The 17,451-nt window shown below is 44.5% G+C and overlaps 1 protein-coding gene across 2 annotated transcripts in view; it reads left to right on the forward strand.

Moving 5' to 3' along the window:
• The window catches only part of PNPLA7 (patatin like phospholipase domain containing 7), a 128,348-nt gene that overhangs the window by 6,706 nt on the left and 104,191 nt on the right, over positions 1-17,451 (forward strand). Inside the window, exons 6-13 of one of the 2 annotated variants that reach the window (XM_039719923.1) lie at positions 83-171; positions 637-777; positions 2,096-2,255; positions 3,759-3,839; positions 9,830-9,958; positions 11,266-11,346; positions 11,874-12,018; positions 12,940-13,032. In XM_039719923.1, the coding sequence (XP_039575857.1) occupies positions 83-171; positions 637-777; positions 2,096-2,255; positions 3,759-3,839; positions 9,830-9,958; positions 11,266-11,346; positions 11,874-12,018; positions 12,940-13,032 (919 nt within the window). The remainder of the gene's footprint in view (positions 1-82; positions 172-636; positions 778-2,095; positions 2,256-3,758; positions 3,840-9,829; positions 9,959-11,265; positions 11,347-11,873; positions 12,019-12,939; positions 13,033-17,451) is intronic. The other variant, XM_039719924.1, reaches the window with a different exon arrangement.

Raw genomic sequence — 17,451 nt, forward strand, 5'->3', positions numbered from 1 at the left:
CTCAGCAGGGTTGGAATTAGTGGGTTGCCTTTTCTGGTTTTGGGGTTTTGTGACTGGTTTTGTGTCCATTATTTCCCCCTAGGTTACAACTCTTCCCAACTCTCTGGTTGGGAACACTGTCCCTCGCCAACGGATGCGGAAACGGGCAAAGGTTTTATCTCTGGCTAAAAGGTACTTGGGACTTTGGGAATGGGAAGATTCATGTCATGGGGGTGGTTTGGGGTTTCTGTTTGTGATGTGGAACTTATCCCTAGCAGAGCCCTTTTCTGCAGCTGTTGGTTTTTCCCAGTCCTGTCAGCTGTGCACTTTGGGAATGGGAAGATTCATATCAGGGGGGCTGGTTTGGGGTTTCTGTTTGTGATGTGGAACTTATCCCTAGCAGAGCCCTTTTCTGCAGCTGTTGGTTTTTCCCAGTCCTGTCAGCTGTGGATCAGCTGGGAGGTTTGCTGGACTGGCATGGTTTTGGTGAGGAAAGGCAGGAGGGTGGAATGTTTTAGCTAATTGATAATGTGTAACTTGGGATGGTGAATTTTAGTATTTACTATATGGTTTTTTAATGTTTCTTATTAGTACAAATTTAATATTTTGTATTAGTACAAATGAGGGATCATCCTGAACCTCCTTTTTCCTTTGTAGGATTCTGCGTATTAAGAAGGAATGTCCAACTCTGCAGAGGAAAGAGCCTCCTCCCTCTTTGCTAGAGGCAGATCTGACTGAATTTGATGTCAAGAATTCCCACTTGCCATCAGAAGTCCTGTACATGCTTAAAAATGTCAGGTAATATTAAATGGAAAGAGAAATTTAGAGTTTGGTTTTGATGGATGTTCAAGTGATGTAAATATTTGACTGTGTCAAATCTCAGATTTTACAACTGCATGGTCAGAATCCTGAGGGAGTTGACTGAAATTCATCTGAGCATAAGGACAAAATGAACGACTTTGAATTTTCTAGAAACTTTAAGAAAATAGCTGAGTTTGTTTTAAAAATAAAGAAAAAAAAACAGAGATGGAGGGAGAAAAAGGAAGTAGTTTAGTTGCCTCAGTTTAAGAGTAGTGCTAATAAGGGTTTTCTAGCATGAACAGATTTATTGCACCTTAAAACTTCTGTTTAGTCTGTATCAGGCATTTTGTTTTTTTGTACACAAAACCATCATAATTGGTAAATGTTAATTGGATACCATATTGACAGCTCCTTGGGCTGTAGGATATTTCACCTCTCTGCCTGAAAAGGTTGCAAATAAATCAAAGTCAGCTTAATCCCCAGAGCTCTTTGTCAGACTAAGAAGAAGGGATGGTCTTTGTGCCCCTTCAGCAAGGGGTTAAATTGCTGACACAGCAAAGAGGAGATCTTCCAGTCTGTAAGTTTGGTTTTGCTTGTGGAGGATCATTTTTCCTCCCAGTTGTGATATAATGTAGTCCTGAAGGTCAGTCATTCTCAAATAAAAATGCTATTTCAGTCATCTGAACTTGCTGCTGTGGAATTATGGTCTCCTATGACTAATTGATGTTGCAGTAGGATTTGATGGATTGATCCTGATAAATGTGAGCTGTTGGAGCTCTGTGCAGAGTGATCAGGTGTGAAACCCATATTTCTCTCTGCCTGGCAGTGACTGACTGGAGTCCAGATGCATTTTACCAGCAGGAGATGGAATATTCCAAACTTGCAATTACATGCAGATGACAGGAGCTTTTTCCTCTTTTCAGTATTTCTCCCGTGTCCTGCTTCATGGACAGGGCAGCTGCACTGAAAGGGGAAGTTCCTGGGGTAACTTTTCTCACAGAGTGTGTGTATCAGGCGGGTTTTTTATATTTATTCCCCACCACAGGCCATGCTGGTGTTTGCTGAAGGAAGTTTGGCTGTAATTCCTTCTGAGCCTTCATTCCTTGGAGGGCTCCTCCACAGGAGCCCCAGCATTTACAGTTCTGTGTTTCTTGCTGCTCTTGCACCTTTTTTTGGGGAGCTCTTTGAGGCTCCTTCCTGCAGCTGCTCCTCTGGGCTTCCTCTGCTCCTCGCAGCTGGGCTTTGCTAATTTAGGAAGGATTTTCCAAGGGCTGTGGCAATTTCAGGTTTTCCCTTTGCATTTTCTTTGCTGCAGGGTCCTGGGGCACTTTGAGAAGCCCCTGTTCCTGGAGCTGTGCAAGCACATGTTCTTTGTGCAGCTGCACGAGGGCGAGTACATCTTCCGTCCCGGGCAGCTGGACGACAGCATCTACGTGGTGCAGGATGGGAAGCTGGAAGTGTGCCTCCAGGAAAGTGTAAGAACCTCTTCAGACTCAGGTGTTTATTAGTTCTTAGCTATGTTACAGCCTCACAAGCTGTGAGTTCTGCAGTACTTTAACAAGGTAAAAATGGAGACGTATCTCTCTTGCTCTCTACAGGGCCTTTTAAGGATAAACTGTCCAATTAAGAAATGACACCTAAATTATTTTTACTTTTAAACCGATAACCAATCAGCTGTGCTCTGCATTGTGGATTTTTTTATCCAATTACACAAAACCACCCAAACCCATGGAGAAGAAGGTGAAGAAGAAGGATCAGCCTCCACCCTAAAACCTCCATCTTGCTTTATATATAGATATATATATAAATATATCACTGTATTCTAAACCCTTAAACTCTAAGTTTTCCACCCTGTGATATTAGACACTTCTATTCAAACTACCCACCCTTAACCCCAGTTCTGTCATTCCATTTTGGAAGCCTTCTCCATGGCCTCAGGTCAAATGTAGTGTTCTCTTGGGGGTCAGTGCCTGTCAGTACAGAAAGTCTGAAATTCTCAGCAGCCAGGGTTCCAACAAGAACCCACAGCTCTGCACTTCCTGAGAGAAATCTGTTGGCACAGCAGATAGGCTGGCATGAATCATTAAGCATTGATTAAACTTAGACATGTGAATCACAGTGGTTTAGGAGGATTAATCCCAGCTCTTTGGGGCTGTGGTATTTGTAAAGATCAAGGTTTGCAGCAGTCCCTTGTGTCTCAGATGAGAGAGCAGAACACAAAACTGATGAGGCAGCTGGAATTATCCTCACACAGGAGATGTAGAAGTTTTTGAGGGAAGACAGGGTGCAAGGTGGGCTTGGAAACATTCACCTTTGGAAAGGTCATTACAGAAAGGATTTAGGCACAGAGAGCTGGAGAGAGACCAAGCTCACCTCAGAACAGTCCAGCAGGAGTCAGTGGGTTTGTCTGGGAGGTGGAAGAGTCAGATTCACTTTTGGGTAGGTGGGAAAAAAGATGGTTTGTTTTCTGTATGAGTCTCAAAATGTTGAGCACCAGTCCTTGTGATCCCTTCTGCCAAGTTAAATTTTTAATTTTTACTTTCTTCCTGACTGAACTTTGAGTTTAACTTTTGGATATGAGCAGTTTTCCAGTGGCTGGGAGTTTAGTGGGCCTGTGTTTGGAAATGATATAAAATTTGCTGATTTCTGTGTATTTACATTTTGCTGCTCCTGTTTTTTACAACCTCTGGACAGGTAACCCTTCAGTAAAGGGAGCTCATTGTGCCTCTGGATGAAGGAAGCTGTGTTTTGTTGGTGTTAAATAACAAAGACAAGCAGATCACAACATCCCTGGAAAAAACTGGCTCATAGTTTCTTTTGATTTACCACTTTCAGAAAGCTGGTTTAAAACCCTGTGGTTGGAATTAGCACATTTCCATCAGAGCAGAGAGAAAATAACCACCTGAGATTTCTGAAATGCTCCAAGTTGGCCAAAATGCAGCTGTGAGGCTGCAGTAATGCTGTGTGTGTGCTTGCAGGATGGAACAGAGGTGGTGGTGAAGGAGGTGCTGGCAGGAGACAGCGTGCACAGCCTGCTGAGCATCCTGGATGTCATCACGGTGAGTTCTGGGAGGGGCTCCTCCCTGCTGGCTCCCACTGAGCCTGGGCATTCCTAGGGAAGAATCACAATGCAAAATGGCTTTTCTGATCATTCTCCTCTCCCCAGGCCTTTGCAGGTGTAAGCTGAGCTTTGTGGTGTGGAGGGTGCTTGTGAAATGTGTGCTTGACTGGCTGCTTCTGAAGGGCAGGAGGATCTGAGTGATCCCTTTGTGTCTGGAAAACTGAGATTACAGTTTGATTTGCTCAAATCACAGCTCAGGCAGGAACAGGACCAGGCTGGGGCCCAGCAGTGCTGGCTTTTACATGTTTGATGGGTTGCTTAATGAATTTGTTTTTATTTAGTCTAATGAAAATAAATCTGACAGTTGTTAGTACTGTGAAAGCAGTTGATGGATTTATTTTGTTTTGTAACATCAGTGGTGCTGGTGGCCACTTGAGGGCTGTGCTCTTTGGCAGGGGCCAGGATGAGCTGAATGCTGATCCTATTCAGTGCAGAATTGGTGGATTTTGTTTCAGTTGGATGGTTGATGGTTTTGCTGAAACCATTTTAGGAATGCCTAAATGGAAGGTGTTGAATTCAACGTCTTTGATAACACCCAAACCCTGAAGGTGTTTTCCTGAAGGGTTTTGGTAGGATGGGATTTGAGAGGATGAAGATAAATCTAGTCAATAAGTTGTTCACATTTACCTTGTGCCATGTTTCTGCCATGCTTGGCTGTTGCTGTTCATCAAAAGCTGCCATTGCTCTGTGTGTGAGGAGCTGGATGGCCAGCCCAGAGAGTGGTGGGGAGCACTGCTGCATCCAGCTGGCAGCCAGTCACCAGGGGTGCCCTCAGAGCTGGGGCCAGCTCTGCTCCGTGTTTTTATTGAGGACATGGATGAGGGGATTGAGTCTTTCATTGGTAAATCTGCAGGTGACACTGAGCTGAGAGCAGGGTGGCACTGAGGGTAGGAGGGCTCTGCAGGGAGACCTGGGATGGTTGGAGGGATGGGCAGAGTCCAATAGGATAAAGTTTAGTAACCTCCAAGTGGCAGTCCTGCATTTTGGCCACAATAACCCTCTGCAGTGCTGGAGGCTGGGGATGGTGTGGCTGGACAGTGCCCAGGCACAAAGGGACCTGGGGGCACTGGTCAACAGTGGCTGAACGTGAGCCAGCAGTGTGCCCTGGTGGCCAAGAAGGCCAATGGCTCCTGGCCTGGGTCAGGAATGGTGTGGCAGCAGGAGCAGGGAGGTCACTCTGCCCCTGTGCTTGGCACTGCTGAGGGCACACCTGGAGTGCTGTGCCCAGCTCTGGCCCCTCAGTTTGGGAAGGACCTTGGGACACTCGAGAGCATCCAGAGGAGGCAGCGAGGCTGGAGAGGGGCTGGGAACACAAACCCTGAGAGGAGCCACTGAGGGAGCTGGGGGTGCTCAGCCTGGAGAAAAGGAGACCCAGGGGTGCCCTCATCACTCTGCACAGCTCCTGAAAGGTGCCTGTGCTCAGCTGGGGCTGGGCTCTTTCTGCAGGCAGCACTGACACAACCAGAGCACACAGCCTCAAGCTGCACCATAGGAAATTCAGGTTTGATATTAGGAAGAAGTTTTTCACACAAAAAGGTGATAAAGTTCTGGAATGGCTGCCCGGGGAGGTGGTGCAGTCCCCATCCCTGGGTGTGTTTAACAAAGCCTGGATGTGGCACTGGGTGCCAGGGTTGAGTTGAGGTGCTGGTTCACACAAAGAGTGACAAAGTTCTGGAATGGCCTGCCCAGGGAGGTGGTGCAGTCCCCATCCCTGGGTGTGTTTAACAAAGCCTGGATGTGGCACTGGGTGCCAGGGTTGAGTTGAGGGGTTGGGGCTGGGCTGGACTCGATCTTGAAGGTCTCTTCCAACCCAGTGAATCTGTAAATTCTGTGAGTTAAAGGATTCTTTGAAGTGCTCTTTGTCACATAGAAAAAGCAGGCACACACCTCTATATCCACATTATCTGTTCTTCTATATTATGTGTGTCTGTAGTTCCCATAAAACCTATCAACAGTGATAACATTTTCTAAGCTTGGTCACAGTTTTCTCTGTAGAAAGGGAATAATTTGGACTGTATTAAGTCTGGTTCTTGCTGTCAAAATCATAATATCTTTGTAAATCCGTATTAGTTATTTCCACCACTAAATTTTCTTCATGACAATATTCTAAAGAGCAGGGTCATCATAAAGGAACATGAATACCAGTCATGTTCTTGCTTGTTTAAAATGAATATAAGAAAATAAATCCTTGTGTAGCAGTGCTTTTTGGCTTTGTTTTCTAAAAAAGTGGTTGCCATTCATTTTTTATCCTGTTGGGTTTTTTAATTTTTTAATTCTCATTCTGTAATTTTTTTCTCGTTCTCATTAGTTATACCACTGGTAAGTAAAAAAAATAGAAATGATTGAAAGTGTGCTGAACAGAGTTAGCAGTCTGCAGAAGAATCTGTAATGAAAAAACCTTGAAATATTTTTTGTTAAACTTGTTCTCATTTATTTTTACAACTCTTTTGTTCCTCACTTCTCAGCTTCGTGAGCTGCTTGTTTCATTGCTGTTTTTCCTCTTCCTTATGTTCCTTGCAGACTTTAGGTAGAGGAGTAGCATGAAAATAGGCAAGGAGAGAGGAAGTAGCACTGGATCAAAATAGAGGAGACCCTTCAGTGTCATCCCAAAACAGTGAGTGAGTGTTAGAACACCCTGCAGATACCATAAAGTGAATTAGATTTCACTGCACCACCAAACACTTGGCTGTGCTGTGAAGAAAGGGTGCATTCAGAGAGGATTTCGTTGTCTGAGCTGGATTTGTGATTCTTTTCACTTATTTTGCAGCACCTGATATCAGGCTGGTCCCTCACGTAGTTGAGAGTTGTGCAAGAAGGTTGAGGGTGCTGCAAGAAGTGGCAAATCTTGTTGGTGGACCTAAAAGAAAAGTACCTCTGGTGTGACCTTTCTAATTGAATCTTTCAGCTTTTAAACTGAAAAGTCCCTTCAGTAGTAGTGAAAACAAAGACAGTAGCTGTGACATGAGCCTCCCCTTATTCCAAGAACAGGTTGATGCTGCTTTCTCCAGACTTTCAGGAGAAACTGGAAGCTTTTGAATCCAAGTATCTGCAGGCCCTTTCCTGGTATTCTGGAACATTTGTGAGGTGCAGTTAATGACTTTGACTTGACACTGCCTCAAATACAAAGAAATCTCTGAGCTGAGCCTTGTTGATGTCTCTGTTTTCAGGAACTCTTGCTGAGAGCTTGTGTGTGCAGTCAGAGCTTTTCCCAGAACAGTCAATGTTCATCCAGAGTGAGCTGGTCCAGCAGAGGTGTGATGCTGATTGCTGGAGATTTGGGGTTCACTCTTCTCTTGTCCTCTGTGTGGAGATGCTCCTAGGAAAACTGGGGCCTGGTGGCATAGTTGGAATAAGAAAGTTGGAGAAGGAAGAGGCTGTGAGGGATATTGATCAAATGGCAGTGATTGAGGGGGGGAAAAATGAAAGTCAGGATTAAAAGAAGCTGGAAAAACACTTGGATAAAGGTGAGCCTGCAGGGCTGACAAGATGGATGAGGTTATAAAGAAGTGATTGATGGCTGCAGGAGCTTTGGGTGCAGCAGTGCTGATGTAGAGGATGTCAGGAAGGAGTGAAGGAAGACAAAATCTAGCCATGGAAATGGGGAGAACATCCCAGATTCTTGGGTCCAAAAAGGAGCTACCGCTGCAGGTGGGAGAATGTGAAACGTGCATGTCTCTTGCAGCTGATTTTTGACCAAGCTTGGTTGGATTTGGCCATAAGCTGTCACCCGGGTTCAGCTGCTGCTTGGAGGTGATGCCTCAGCTCTTGGAACGAGACAGAAGTAAATAGTTACCTGCCCTGAGAACAAAAAGTTCTCTGTTAAAAAAAACCCTGTTTCATAACTGATTATAACTTAACTGTTCTTGTCATCTCAGTGTGTGATTGCAAAATAGTATAATTTGAACGTGGTATTCTCCCTGTGCTGCTGATAACATTAGAGCTGAGAGAAGTGACAATTATGGAAGATTTCCTCCTCACACTCCTCTGACAGCTCTTGCATGCCCCAGCCCCATTAGCCATGGTGTTGGCCCTTTCAGAAGAGCTGCTCTCATGCAGGGACTTCAGAGAGGCAAAATTACATGCTGAAAACTCAGAGGAATGGGCTGTTCTCTAGAGAAAAAGGCTTCTGCATTGTTATCTGTTATTATCCTAAAGCTGTTTTTCTAAGGTTGTCAGCACTGAGCACTTTCCAGAAAAAAACCAAGCACTTTACTGGGTAGACTAGAGTCCAGAGTTCTGGGATACCTAGGGCTCAGTTTGCTCTTTGGAATAATTCATGAAACACCATTAAACTTGATACTTATCACTGTCCAGCAACTAAAGATTTCATAATTTCCTTGGTTTTTTACTATATTTTTGCTGTAGAGATTAATAGAAAATATAGTTGATGTCAAATGCAGACTGCATGCATTTTCTTTCACATGTAAGTACAAGACATCGAAATTAATTCTTTATGTAAAGCCAGGCTTCAAACTGGCCTGTAAAAGAGGCTTGCTGCATTTATTTTTGGGTACAGCCAAAGCACAGAAATGTTATTCGTTAATTTCTTTACTTAATTAAAAGAAACTTGGGAAAACTGAGGACACTGGGAGCTTTGCACTGTAGGTCAAAGAGATGTTTAAAATTTCAGGTCCCTTAGGAACTTGAAAATCAAGGCTATTAATATCATCCGCAGATTTTATAAAAAGGTCAGCTGAAGTTGGTGTAATTAAGAAATTGGTTCCAATTAATTTAATTTAATTTTAGAATCTGCTTCATGGTGCCTTCCAGACCAGCAGGCAGACAGAGCTGCAGCTTTATTTTCCAGAGTCATTAGAGAAAGTCTCTGGTTTGGTTTTGTTGGGTTCTTTAGGCAGGAATTCCTTCAGAATGCTTGTTTTGAGTTGTGTGATGCTCTGCAAGTCTTGCAGGCAGTTTGGTTTGTAATCAGCATTTAACATCTGTGTGTCAGTGTTGGGAAAAAGGTGCCTTGTGTTGCTGTGGAGGGGAAAAAGCTGCTGGAGCTGTGAGGTGCTGTTAAAATAGAAACTCCATTTCTTCCCCTGCTCTGTTCTGTGCTGCAGAAAGGCTCTTTTTATCTTATCAATACTGTGTAAATCAATACTTGATGGATTAGTAAATTAATTTATGAGTTAGAGATCTTGTTTCCAGCATTTATTAAGTGGGTGAAAGGGGTATTGTCTGTCTTTTTATCCAAGTGTTTGGCAGTAGATATTTGTTAAAATCTGTTCTTGTTTAAGGGGGAAAATCCAAACCCAGAGGCTTGCCTTCCAGTGTGAAAAAAATCTCTGTATTCTACCCACTTTTCATTTGTTTGTTAGTTCTCCATCTGTTCTTTGAGCAGGATGGTCTAGACCCACTTTGTCTCCAGTAAAGTGAAGCTGTATGGATTTGTCACAGGGAATATTTAAAGTGTGTATATATATATATATATATAAATATATGTATATGAAAAAAAGTGTATGTCTCTTGAAACACAAGAAATCTGCCTGTCTTTTGTCTTCCTCCATTATGTCTGTAATTGCTGTACAATTTTGTTGTGTTTTTCACTGGTCGTGTGAGTCTGGGGTTGTTTGTGCAGCAAATAACTTGGTTGTCAGCACAGATAATAAAATCAACAAGCCCTCTTTTCTCTGCAGCCTTGACTAGCTGGGATTTCAGAGGCTGGCTGTGTAGTACAGCTGTGTCAGAGCTGAGAGCCTGGCACTTCCCTCACCTGATCCAGCTCCCTGGAGCTCTTGTTTCCCTGCCCTGTCTCTGATGCAGGTGTGAATTCACCCTCATGACACCCCTGTGGTCCTGGAGCACCAGCTCAAGGCTCTTTGTGGTCAGGAGTGTCTGTCAGACACAGCAGCAAAGCAGGGATTTGGGAGGAATTGGATTGGATCGTGCATGGATTAACCCTCTGTCTCTGGAACTTTTTCTTAGGGTCACCCTGCTCCCTATAAAACCGTCTCGGCCCGAGCAGCCTCTCCATCCACAATACTGAGGCTTCCAGCCAGTGCCTTCCAGGATGTGTTCCAGAAATACCCTGAAACCCTTGTGAGAGTGGTGCAGGTAGGTGGAGCTCAGGGGGAAGGGGAACCACTCTCATTTCTCGGTTACAGGAGGATATTTAGAGGCTCAGCAAGCTCATCATCCATCCTTTGGTAGGTATAGAACTGCTCAGCACATCTTACCAAGATTTGGACTTGTTCTGCTGTTCTCCTGGCTGTTGAGCCCTAGACTTAATAATCCAGCATTATCCCAAACAGGAAAACATAAATTATGTATCTGTGTATCTCCATTAATTGAGTTTCTGCCTGTGGCACTCTCATCGGTCAGCCAGACCTGCGGTGTGAGTCTGTTGGTCCTTGGGGAGCAGAAAGGTGCTGGTGTGGGCTCTGCAGCTTGGGGTGCACCAGGAGGGCTCCAGAATGGCTGAGAGTCATGAGCAGACTGTCCCATGTCCTGAAACAGCACTGCTGGACCCTCAGGAGCTGTCTGGTGAGGGCTGATGCTTTGGAAGAGTCACAAAATTCAGACTGATGTGAATTTTCATTTTCAAAGCCTCTGTCAGCACCTGAGGGAAGAGCTGTGCTTTGTGTCAGTTGTGTTCCCCCTCTGCTGTTTTGCAGGGGCTCAGACAGCTCTCCAGGGAGCATCTCCAGCAGGTGGGAGGTGGTGCAGGGATCAGGTTAAGGATTTCCAGGGGTGGTGGCCTTGTCCCACAGGTGTAGCAGCCACAAGGTGACCCCGCGAGTCACTCTGGGCTGTCCTTCTGCTTTGCCATCACTTCTGAATCTGTTTGTCCTTGCAAACTGTTCTGGTCTCTGGGTGATTTATGAGCAACACATGAACCTCTTCATGCTGCTGGTTGAAGGAGAACAGATCATTAACACCAAATTAATTTCCTCTGTGCGAGCTAATAAAGAGGGGGGGTGGCTCAGGAGTGGGAATTAGCTGGCAGGGCAGAGGAAGGTGCCACTGATCCAAGTGTTAGCTTTGAGTGGCTGTGGGGCAGTGGGACAGGTTCTCTATGGGGAGAGCTGGAATAATTTAATGAAAAGGAAAATTGGGCACAAATACTTCTATTTCAAGGCACTTTTACTATTGATGTTTATAGGAGACAAAAAGCATTTGGTGTTTGGGAGTAAGACTTTGGATTCTTATGCCATCAAATGATTGTGAAGTCATTGGTAAATCATTTGAATCTGTCTCTGTCTCAATTTATCAGCTGCTAAAAAGGAATTTCAGCTTAGGGTACAGTCTGTATTTTATAGAATGCTTTCAGGTACCCTGGTGCATGATTGTGTCTAAATGCCAGAATGAGTGTGGGAGAATGCTGAATCCATGGCTGTTGCTTCTTTGTTCCCTGCTTGCAGATCATCATGGTGAGGCTGCAGAGGGTGACATTCCTGGCCTTGCACAACTACCTGGGGCTGACCACAGAGCTCTTCAGCTGTGTAAGTCTGGGAGGCAGGCCCTCTGCTCTCCTGGCAGGGCACACAGAGGTTTTCCTTCTTCCACAAGGTCATAAAGCAAATGCTACATATTAATTTCATAATGACAGTGCTTGAGGACTGAGGCACTTGTATAACCAGCCCATAAAACCCAGCCTACACTGATGCCTGGGGAATTGGTGGGGAGGCTGAAACTTCCCAAGTGCATCATTCCATGGTGATGAGTGTGCTCTGCTGTGTGTGCTCCAGCACTTCTGATGTTTGCTGATGATGTCACCTCTGCCTGGGGCAGTGGGGAAAATGCTGGACCGTGGTGGCACAGGGACAGGGAACGCTCAGAGTGTCAAGCTGGGAGTCCCCAGGCCCTGCTGGGGTGCACTGAGGGAGCTGCAGATCCCAGGGCAAGCCACCCTTGGGGATCTGGGGCTGATGAGCACAACCTGAGTGGTTCCTGGGGGTCTGTGCAGGCTCCAGGGTGTGGAACACGTGTCGGGGGGTGGTTGATGTTTGCCTGTCCCCTCTGCTCCCAGCAGAATCAGGGCTCCCCTCTGATCTCCGTGAGCAGCGTCACCGCGGGAGGCAGCGCCGGCAAGGCGGGCAAGAGACAAACACCCAGTGCCCTGGAGGAGGAACGTGGAGAGAAGTTTGAAAAGTCTGGGGAGGCCCTGGAAATGGGTAATGCTTCTGGAAACATGGAGGAGCTGTCCTCTGGGATCTTCTTTAATTTTTGTACTTCTCGCAGAATCCCAGCCTGTGGTGTCCCCTGGGGCCTGCTCACAGCCTGGTCATCCCCTGGCAGTCCTAGCATGGAACCCCACACTAGTTTGGGTTGGAGAGGCCCTTAAAGCTCATCCAGTGCCCCCCCTGCCATGGCAGGGACACCTCCCACTGTCCCAGGCTCCTCCAGCCCCATCCAGCCTGACCTTGGGCACTGCCAGGGATCCAGGGGCAGCCACAGCTGCTCTGGCACCCTGTGCCAGGGCCTCACTGCCCTTAACAGTAAAGAGTTTCCTCCCCAAATCCAGTCTAACCCTGCCCTTCTTCAGCTTGAGGCCATTCCCCTGTGTCCTTTCACTGCATTTGATCCACTGTTGGTATCACTGCTATTGATCAGAGGATTTTTATTTTATCAGAGTAGTTAAGGATTGTCTTAGATTTGTTTCAGGTTTGAAGCCTTTAGATAGTTCTTAGCTTCAATGGGGAAATATTACTGTGTTGTTAATGATATTGAGGGATGAAGGAAAGAGGAAAAATAAGTGACTCCTCATTTTGAATGCAGAGAGGGAGTTGGGAAAATTCAGCACTCTAGACACCAGCAGAAGAATTGCTGGATATGTGTTTTTTCAGCCTAAAGACTCAGTACTGAAGGTAAAGCTAAGAAAATAGATGGAGTTGAATTTTGCCTCTGCAGATGGAAAAAAATCATTAAAACCAGGAAAAAAAGTTTAATTTAATAATAAATTTAATATTTAATATCTGCATTTCAGAATCTTTAAGTCAGCCGTTAATAGTGGGCAGTTAGAGGTTGTTATTTTTAGTGAAACTTGCTTTATTAGGGGATACCTTGTGTTTACAACATTTGTTTTTAAATTTCAGACATGTTGAGGATTTCTGGTACAGAAAACTCTGAGCATGTTTTCAGAAGAAGCCTCTCATCACCTCCCTATGCAGGCTCTACAGAGGCTTCTAGTAAGTAGTGCTTGGCAAAATTGTGGGGAATATGTAATTTATCTAATCATGGGGGAAACCACATGATCTCTGGAGTGCTGGGTTAGATAATTTTCCTGTTTATGGTGGATAATCATCTTGCAGTCCTGTTCATGGTAGATAATCATCTTGCAGTGGTGCTGCTTCCTAACTCATTGGTCAAAAAATTATTTAGTAACAAATGGACTATTATCCCAGAGAGCATTCCCTTGCTGTCATTGTCAGCAATGGGGAACATCATTTGGCTACCAAGACCTGCAAATGAAGAGCTTTATTAATTGCTATTACTGAAACAAACTGAATTATGATGATAAGCCATCATCTTTCACATAAAAGATGACACACGTTTCTTGCTTGGCTGATTGTCCCAAAAAGCACATTACATTGCTTTGCTGCTTTTAGAGGAATGTTCTTTAGAGTGGATAATAAAGGTGATGGATCATGGGATGCTCTGAGGAGGCATTTATGAGGCTGAGCTGCTTTGATGCTGCAGTATCATTTTGGGGAACTTCAGTTACTCCTCTGTAGACATTTTCCTCTGGGTCTTGTGTTTAGGGCAGCTTTGTGCTTCAAGGTAAAAAAACTGGAGTTCTCGTGGGAATCACAGAGCACAGGCATCTGTCTGTTAGATGAGTAACAAATTAACCACTGTCAGGGAATTCCAAGCTCATGCTCAGGTACTGTTAATAGAGAAATGTTTAATCAGTGGAATAGAGGTGCTTTAGAAGATGCTTTTATTGCTCACCTTGCTATTAAGTGGCTTAGGAGAAAGGAACATACTGTGAGGGGTTAAAGGGCTTGGAGACAAGGAAGGAGGAGGGAGGCAGGCTGAGGGAGCCCTGAGCACAGAGAGCTTTCCCCAGGGTAAGGGTTGTGTCACTTTTTGCTGCCACACGAAGCTGCTGGTGTGCACAGAGGGGAGCAGTGGGGAGCTCCTTCAGTTTTAACACTGGAGGGCTCATTTATTGCCTCTTCAGTTCCTCTGGGCAAGTGTAAAGGGTCCCACTCTAGATTCTTCATGGTTTCCATGTTACTGTCCAGAGCAGTGGATGTGATGCAGAAGTAGGATTTTGTTTGGGGTAAGTAGATCTTTCTAAGCCAGGGAGACAAATCAAGAAAAAATACTAACTGACCCATGCAAGACTTGGCTTAATCTTCACATGTGTGAGGTTGTTTGACACTAAGAATTATAAAATGCACCAGCAGACTTGATTCAGTGGTAAATGAATTAATCCTTGCCCTGAACACAGCCCAGGTAAATGAGGCACTTCAGAGAGCTCTGCCTGTGCAGCCCTGTGACATTGCAGGGACAGTCCTTGTGTGTTCTTAGGAGCTTTAATATGGAAGGATCCCTGCAAACCTCTCAGTGGGTATGTCCATTTGTCCTTCCTTTCTCCTTTTATGTGTCATAAAAGTTATGCCAAGGTACACAGAGCTTAGCAGATAGAGAGAACTAATTTTTACTGACAGAAGGAGCATATCTAATTGGGTAATTATGATTTGCCTCAGTTAACAGAGCTGATTTCTTCTCACTGTTTAGCTTGCACAGAAAGTGTCTTGATGTCTGTAATGAAAAGATGAAGATTTTGCTTCAGATTCTATTCCACTGCTTACTGTGTGTTCAGACTCCATAGAATATTGATCATGTTTATTATTAATTCAGAGAGGAGAAAACTGTTAGAGTCATACAAGTGCTGTTATCTCAACATCTCCTTGATTTGCTTGTTGTTAGAATTAATAAACACTGCTAAAAATTGTTTTGGGAGAAAACACTTCTGCCTCAGTTTCTCCTGGGGCTGGCTGTAATCTGTTCTGTTTTTTTTTTTGGTGTAGTTATCTAACTTGAAGCATAGCAGATGAAGGAATGGGATTCTGCCAGCTCAGGCTACTCTGCTTTATAAGTGTACTAACTTTGTGTGGAGAAAGATAGAATTAATTCATGGAAGCATCTGGGCTGGGCTACAGGGGAATTAGAAAGCAGAAATAAAACAGCAGGGCCTTTTGGATGTAACAACTTCACCCCCTCATTGTCCTTGGAAGGAAGTTTTCCTAACTCTATTTTTAAGGTTAAACAGCAGTTGTCTTTCATTGTTTTGGTGGGTTTTTTTCCCCAAAGAGTTGGAGCTGTTCCCCCAGAGTCCTGACGTGTGGCACTGGCAGAATGGCAGAGAAGGCTTCTTCTCTAAGGAGAACCTCTCCAACCTGGCCTTGAATGTTTTTGTGTTATTGTTTTTAACTTAGGGGTGTTTCAGTAGATGTTAGTGGCTGTCAAGTCATTTTATTGCACACCTTGAAATTCTGTGGAGATTCCCTTGGTGAGCAATAGGATACTGATGCTGCAACTTCTTTTGTGTTTTCTTCCCCTGACTCATGAAATGGATTGTTTGGATTTGTCAGACCATGCTCTGTTTGTGAGAGCTCCTTTCCAGGAAGGAATTAAAAACTTGTATCAGCTGTAGGTTTCCAGTCATTATTTATAAATCTGGTTTTTTTTTTTTTTTCTGGTCTGCTTTTTACAAATACTGATCTGGAAGTCAAGAGCACTAAACCCCTTTTGAGTGATAAACCTGCACCTTAAAATCTGGAATGAAAGTGTTGCTCACTGTGACCTTGACAGACATCTTTTCCTCCATCTTTGTGCACAGGGTTGATAAAGTTTTAGTTCCATCAAGCTGGCAGCTTGATGAAGTCTCATTCCTTCCCTTTCCCAAGGCAGGAGTGCTGCCAGGGAGTGTGGCATTTGCCATGGTTTGTGCAGCCCATCCCAGCAGTGTGTGGGGCACTGTGTGTTCCTCAGGCAGGATCCATCCCTCTCCTTGCCCAGCTCCTCCTGCTCTCCTGGCTCGTCCTGCAGCAGCTCCAGGGATCCCTGTGGCACCAGGGAGGGCTCCTGCTTTGGGCAGACAGCAGCTCTCATCCTTAAAATGCCTCCTTGTGCTCCTCTCCCTGGGTTTCTAGGGTGCAGGGCTGGGGAGGAGATGCTTTCCCTGCCTGCAGGGCCAGAATCTGAGTGTTTGGGTTGAAAATGCTTTTGGTGAGCTGGGGCTCAGGAGTTTGGCTCACCCTGGGATTTGGGGGGGCGGGGAGATGGACAGGGAGTCAGATCAGCTCATATGGAGCTGCTCTTTCTACTATCCCAGTTTATGTTTATAGCTGATTTAGGGTCTTTAATGCTGCAGTGTGCAGGAAATTCACTTAATAGCACCGACAGCTTTGCTGTTTATTTTTATTTTTTAATGTTATGGCTTGTAAGTGCTGATGAAAATCAACTTTGGGTCATTTTGTTGGGTTTCTTTCAGAGGCTGATCATTAAATGACTTTATTATGATCCCAGTGGAAGATTTGATTGTTTATATTTGTAGATCACAGAATTCTGGTTAAGGTTGGAAAAGACCTTTAAGATCTTCAAGTCCAGCTGCCAGGCCAGCACCCCGTGTTCACCACTAAACCCTGTCCCCAAGTGTCACACCCACGTGTCCTTTGAACACTTCCAGGGCTGGTGACTCCACCCCTGCCCTGGGCAGCCTGTGCCTGTGTTTTACAACCCTTTCCATGAAAATATTTTTCCTGATATCTAATCTAAACCTCCCCTGGCAGAACTCAAGGCCATTTCTTCAAGATGACATGGGAGGAGTACTCTGAGGTAGATCTGAATATTTGTGGCATTGGGATTCTTCCCTTGGCCCAGCTAGGGTGGGAGATAGGAGTGAAGCTCCTTCAGAAATAAAAACTGTTTTTGAAATTCAGTTTATGGAATTCAGCCCTTCATAGTAGGGTGGTATTGTCACGTGGTCACAGACCACAGTGGTGTAAATTCTGGTTCCAAAAGCCAAATTCCCAAAGCTTGGGGCAATCCTGGGCAAATTCAGGTGTGTGTCTCTTGGGAGGGACAGGTGGGGAAAGAATTCAGAGTTTAAAATTGGAATTTATTAGGTGACAGAATTTACCATTTAGGAGAGACAATTGCTGTTCCAAAGGGCCCAGCTTATTCCTGAGCAGCAATTTGTATTTATAAAAGCAAAAGTGTAAGAACACTGTAGTGACTGAAGATAAAAGGTATAATGAAGAAAATGTAAACTTTTCTGAATAGTCTACTTTGGAGATCTATTAGGCATAGAAATAAGATTGAAATTATTATAGTTTTATTTATTAAAGGAAATTGCAATGTCTGCATGATTCTTAAACTCATCTGTAAATCTTCAGGCTGTGGGAATCCTGTTCAAAGTTTTCAAGTAGGAGGAGTTTCCCAGTTATATTTTCATTATTGATTAGCTCAGAGAAGTTCCTGGAAGGTGGATGGGACAGCCAAGGACCCAGTGTAATTAAGATGTATTAAAATTGGCAAGTAAGGAATGGAAGTTGTATTGACTTCAAATTCATGAATTAAATAAGTGAGAACTC

This window comes from Passer montanus, unplaced genomic scaffold, assembly GCF_014805655.1.
Source record: "Passer montanus isolate IOZ18808 unplaced genomic scaffold, ASM1480565v1 scaffold43, whole genome shotgun sequence".
NCBI lineage: Eukaryota > Metazoa > Chordata > Aves > Passeriformes > Passeridae > Passer > Passer montanus.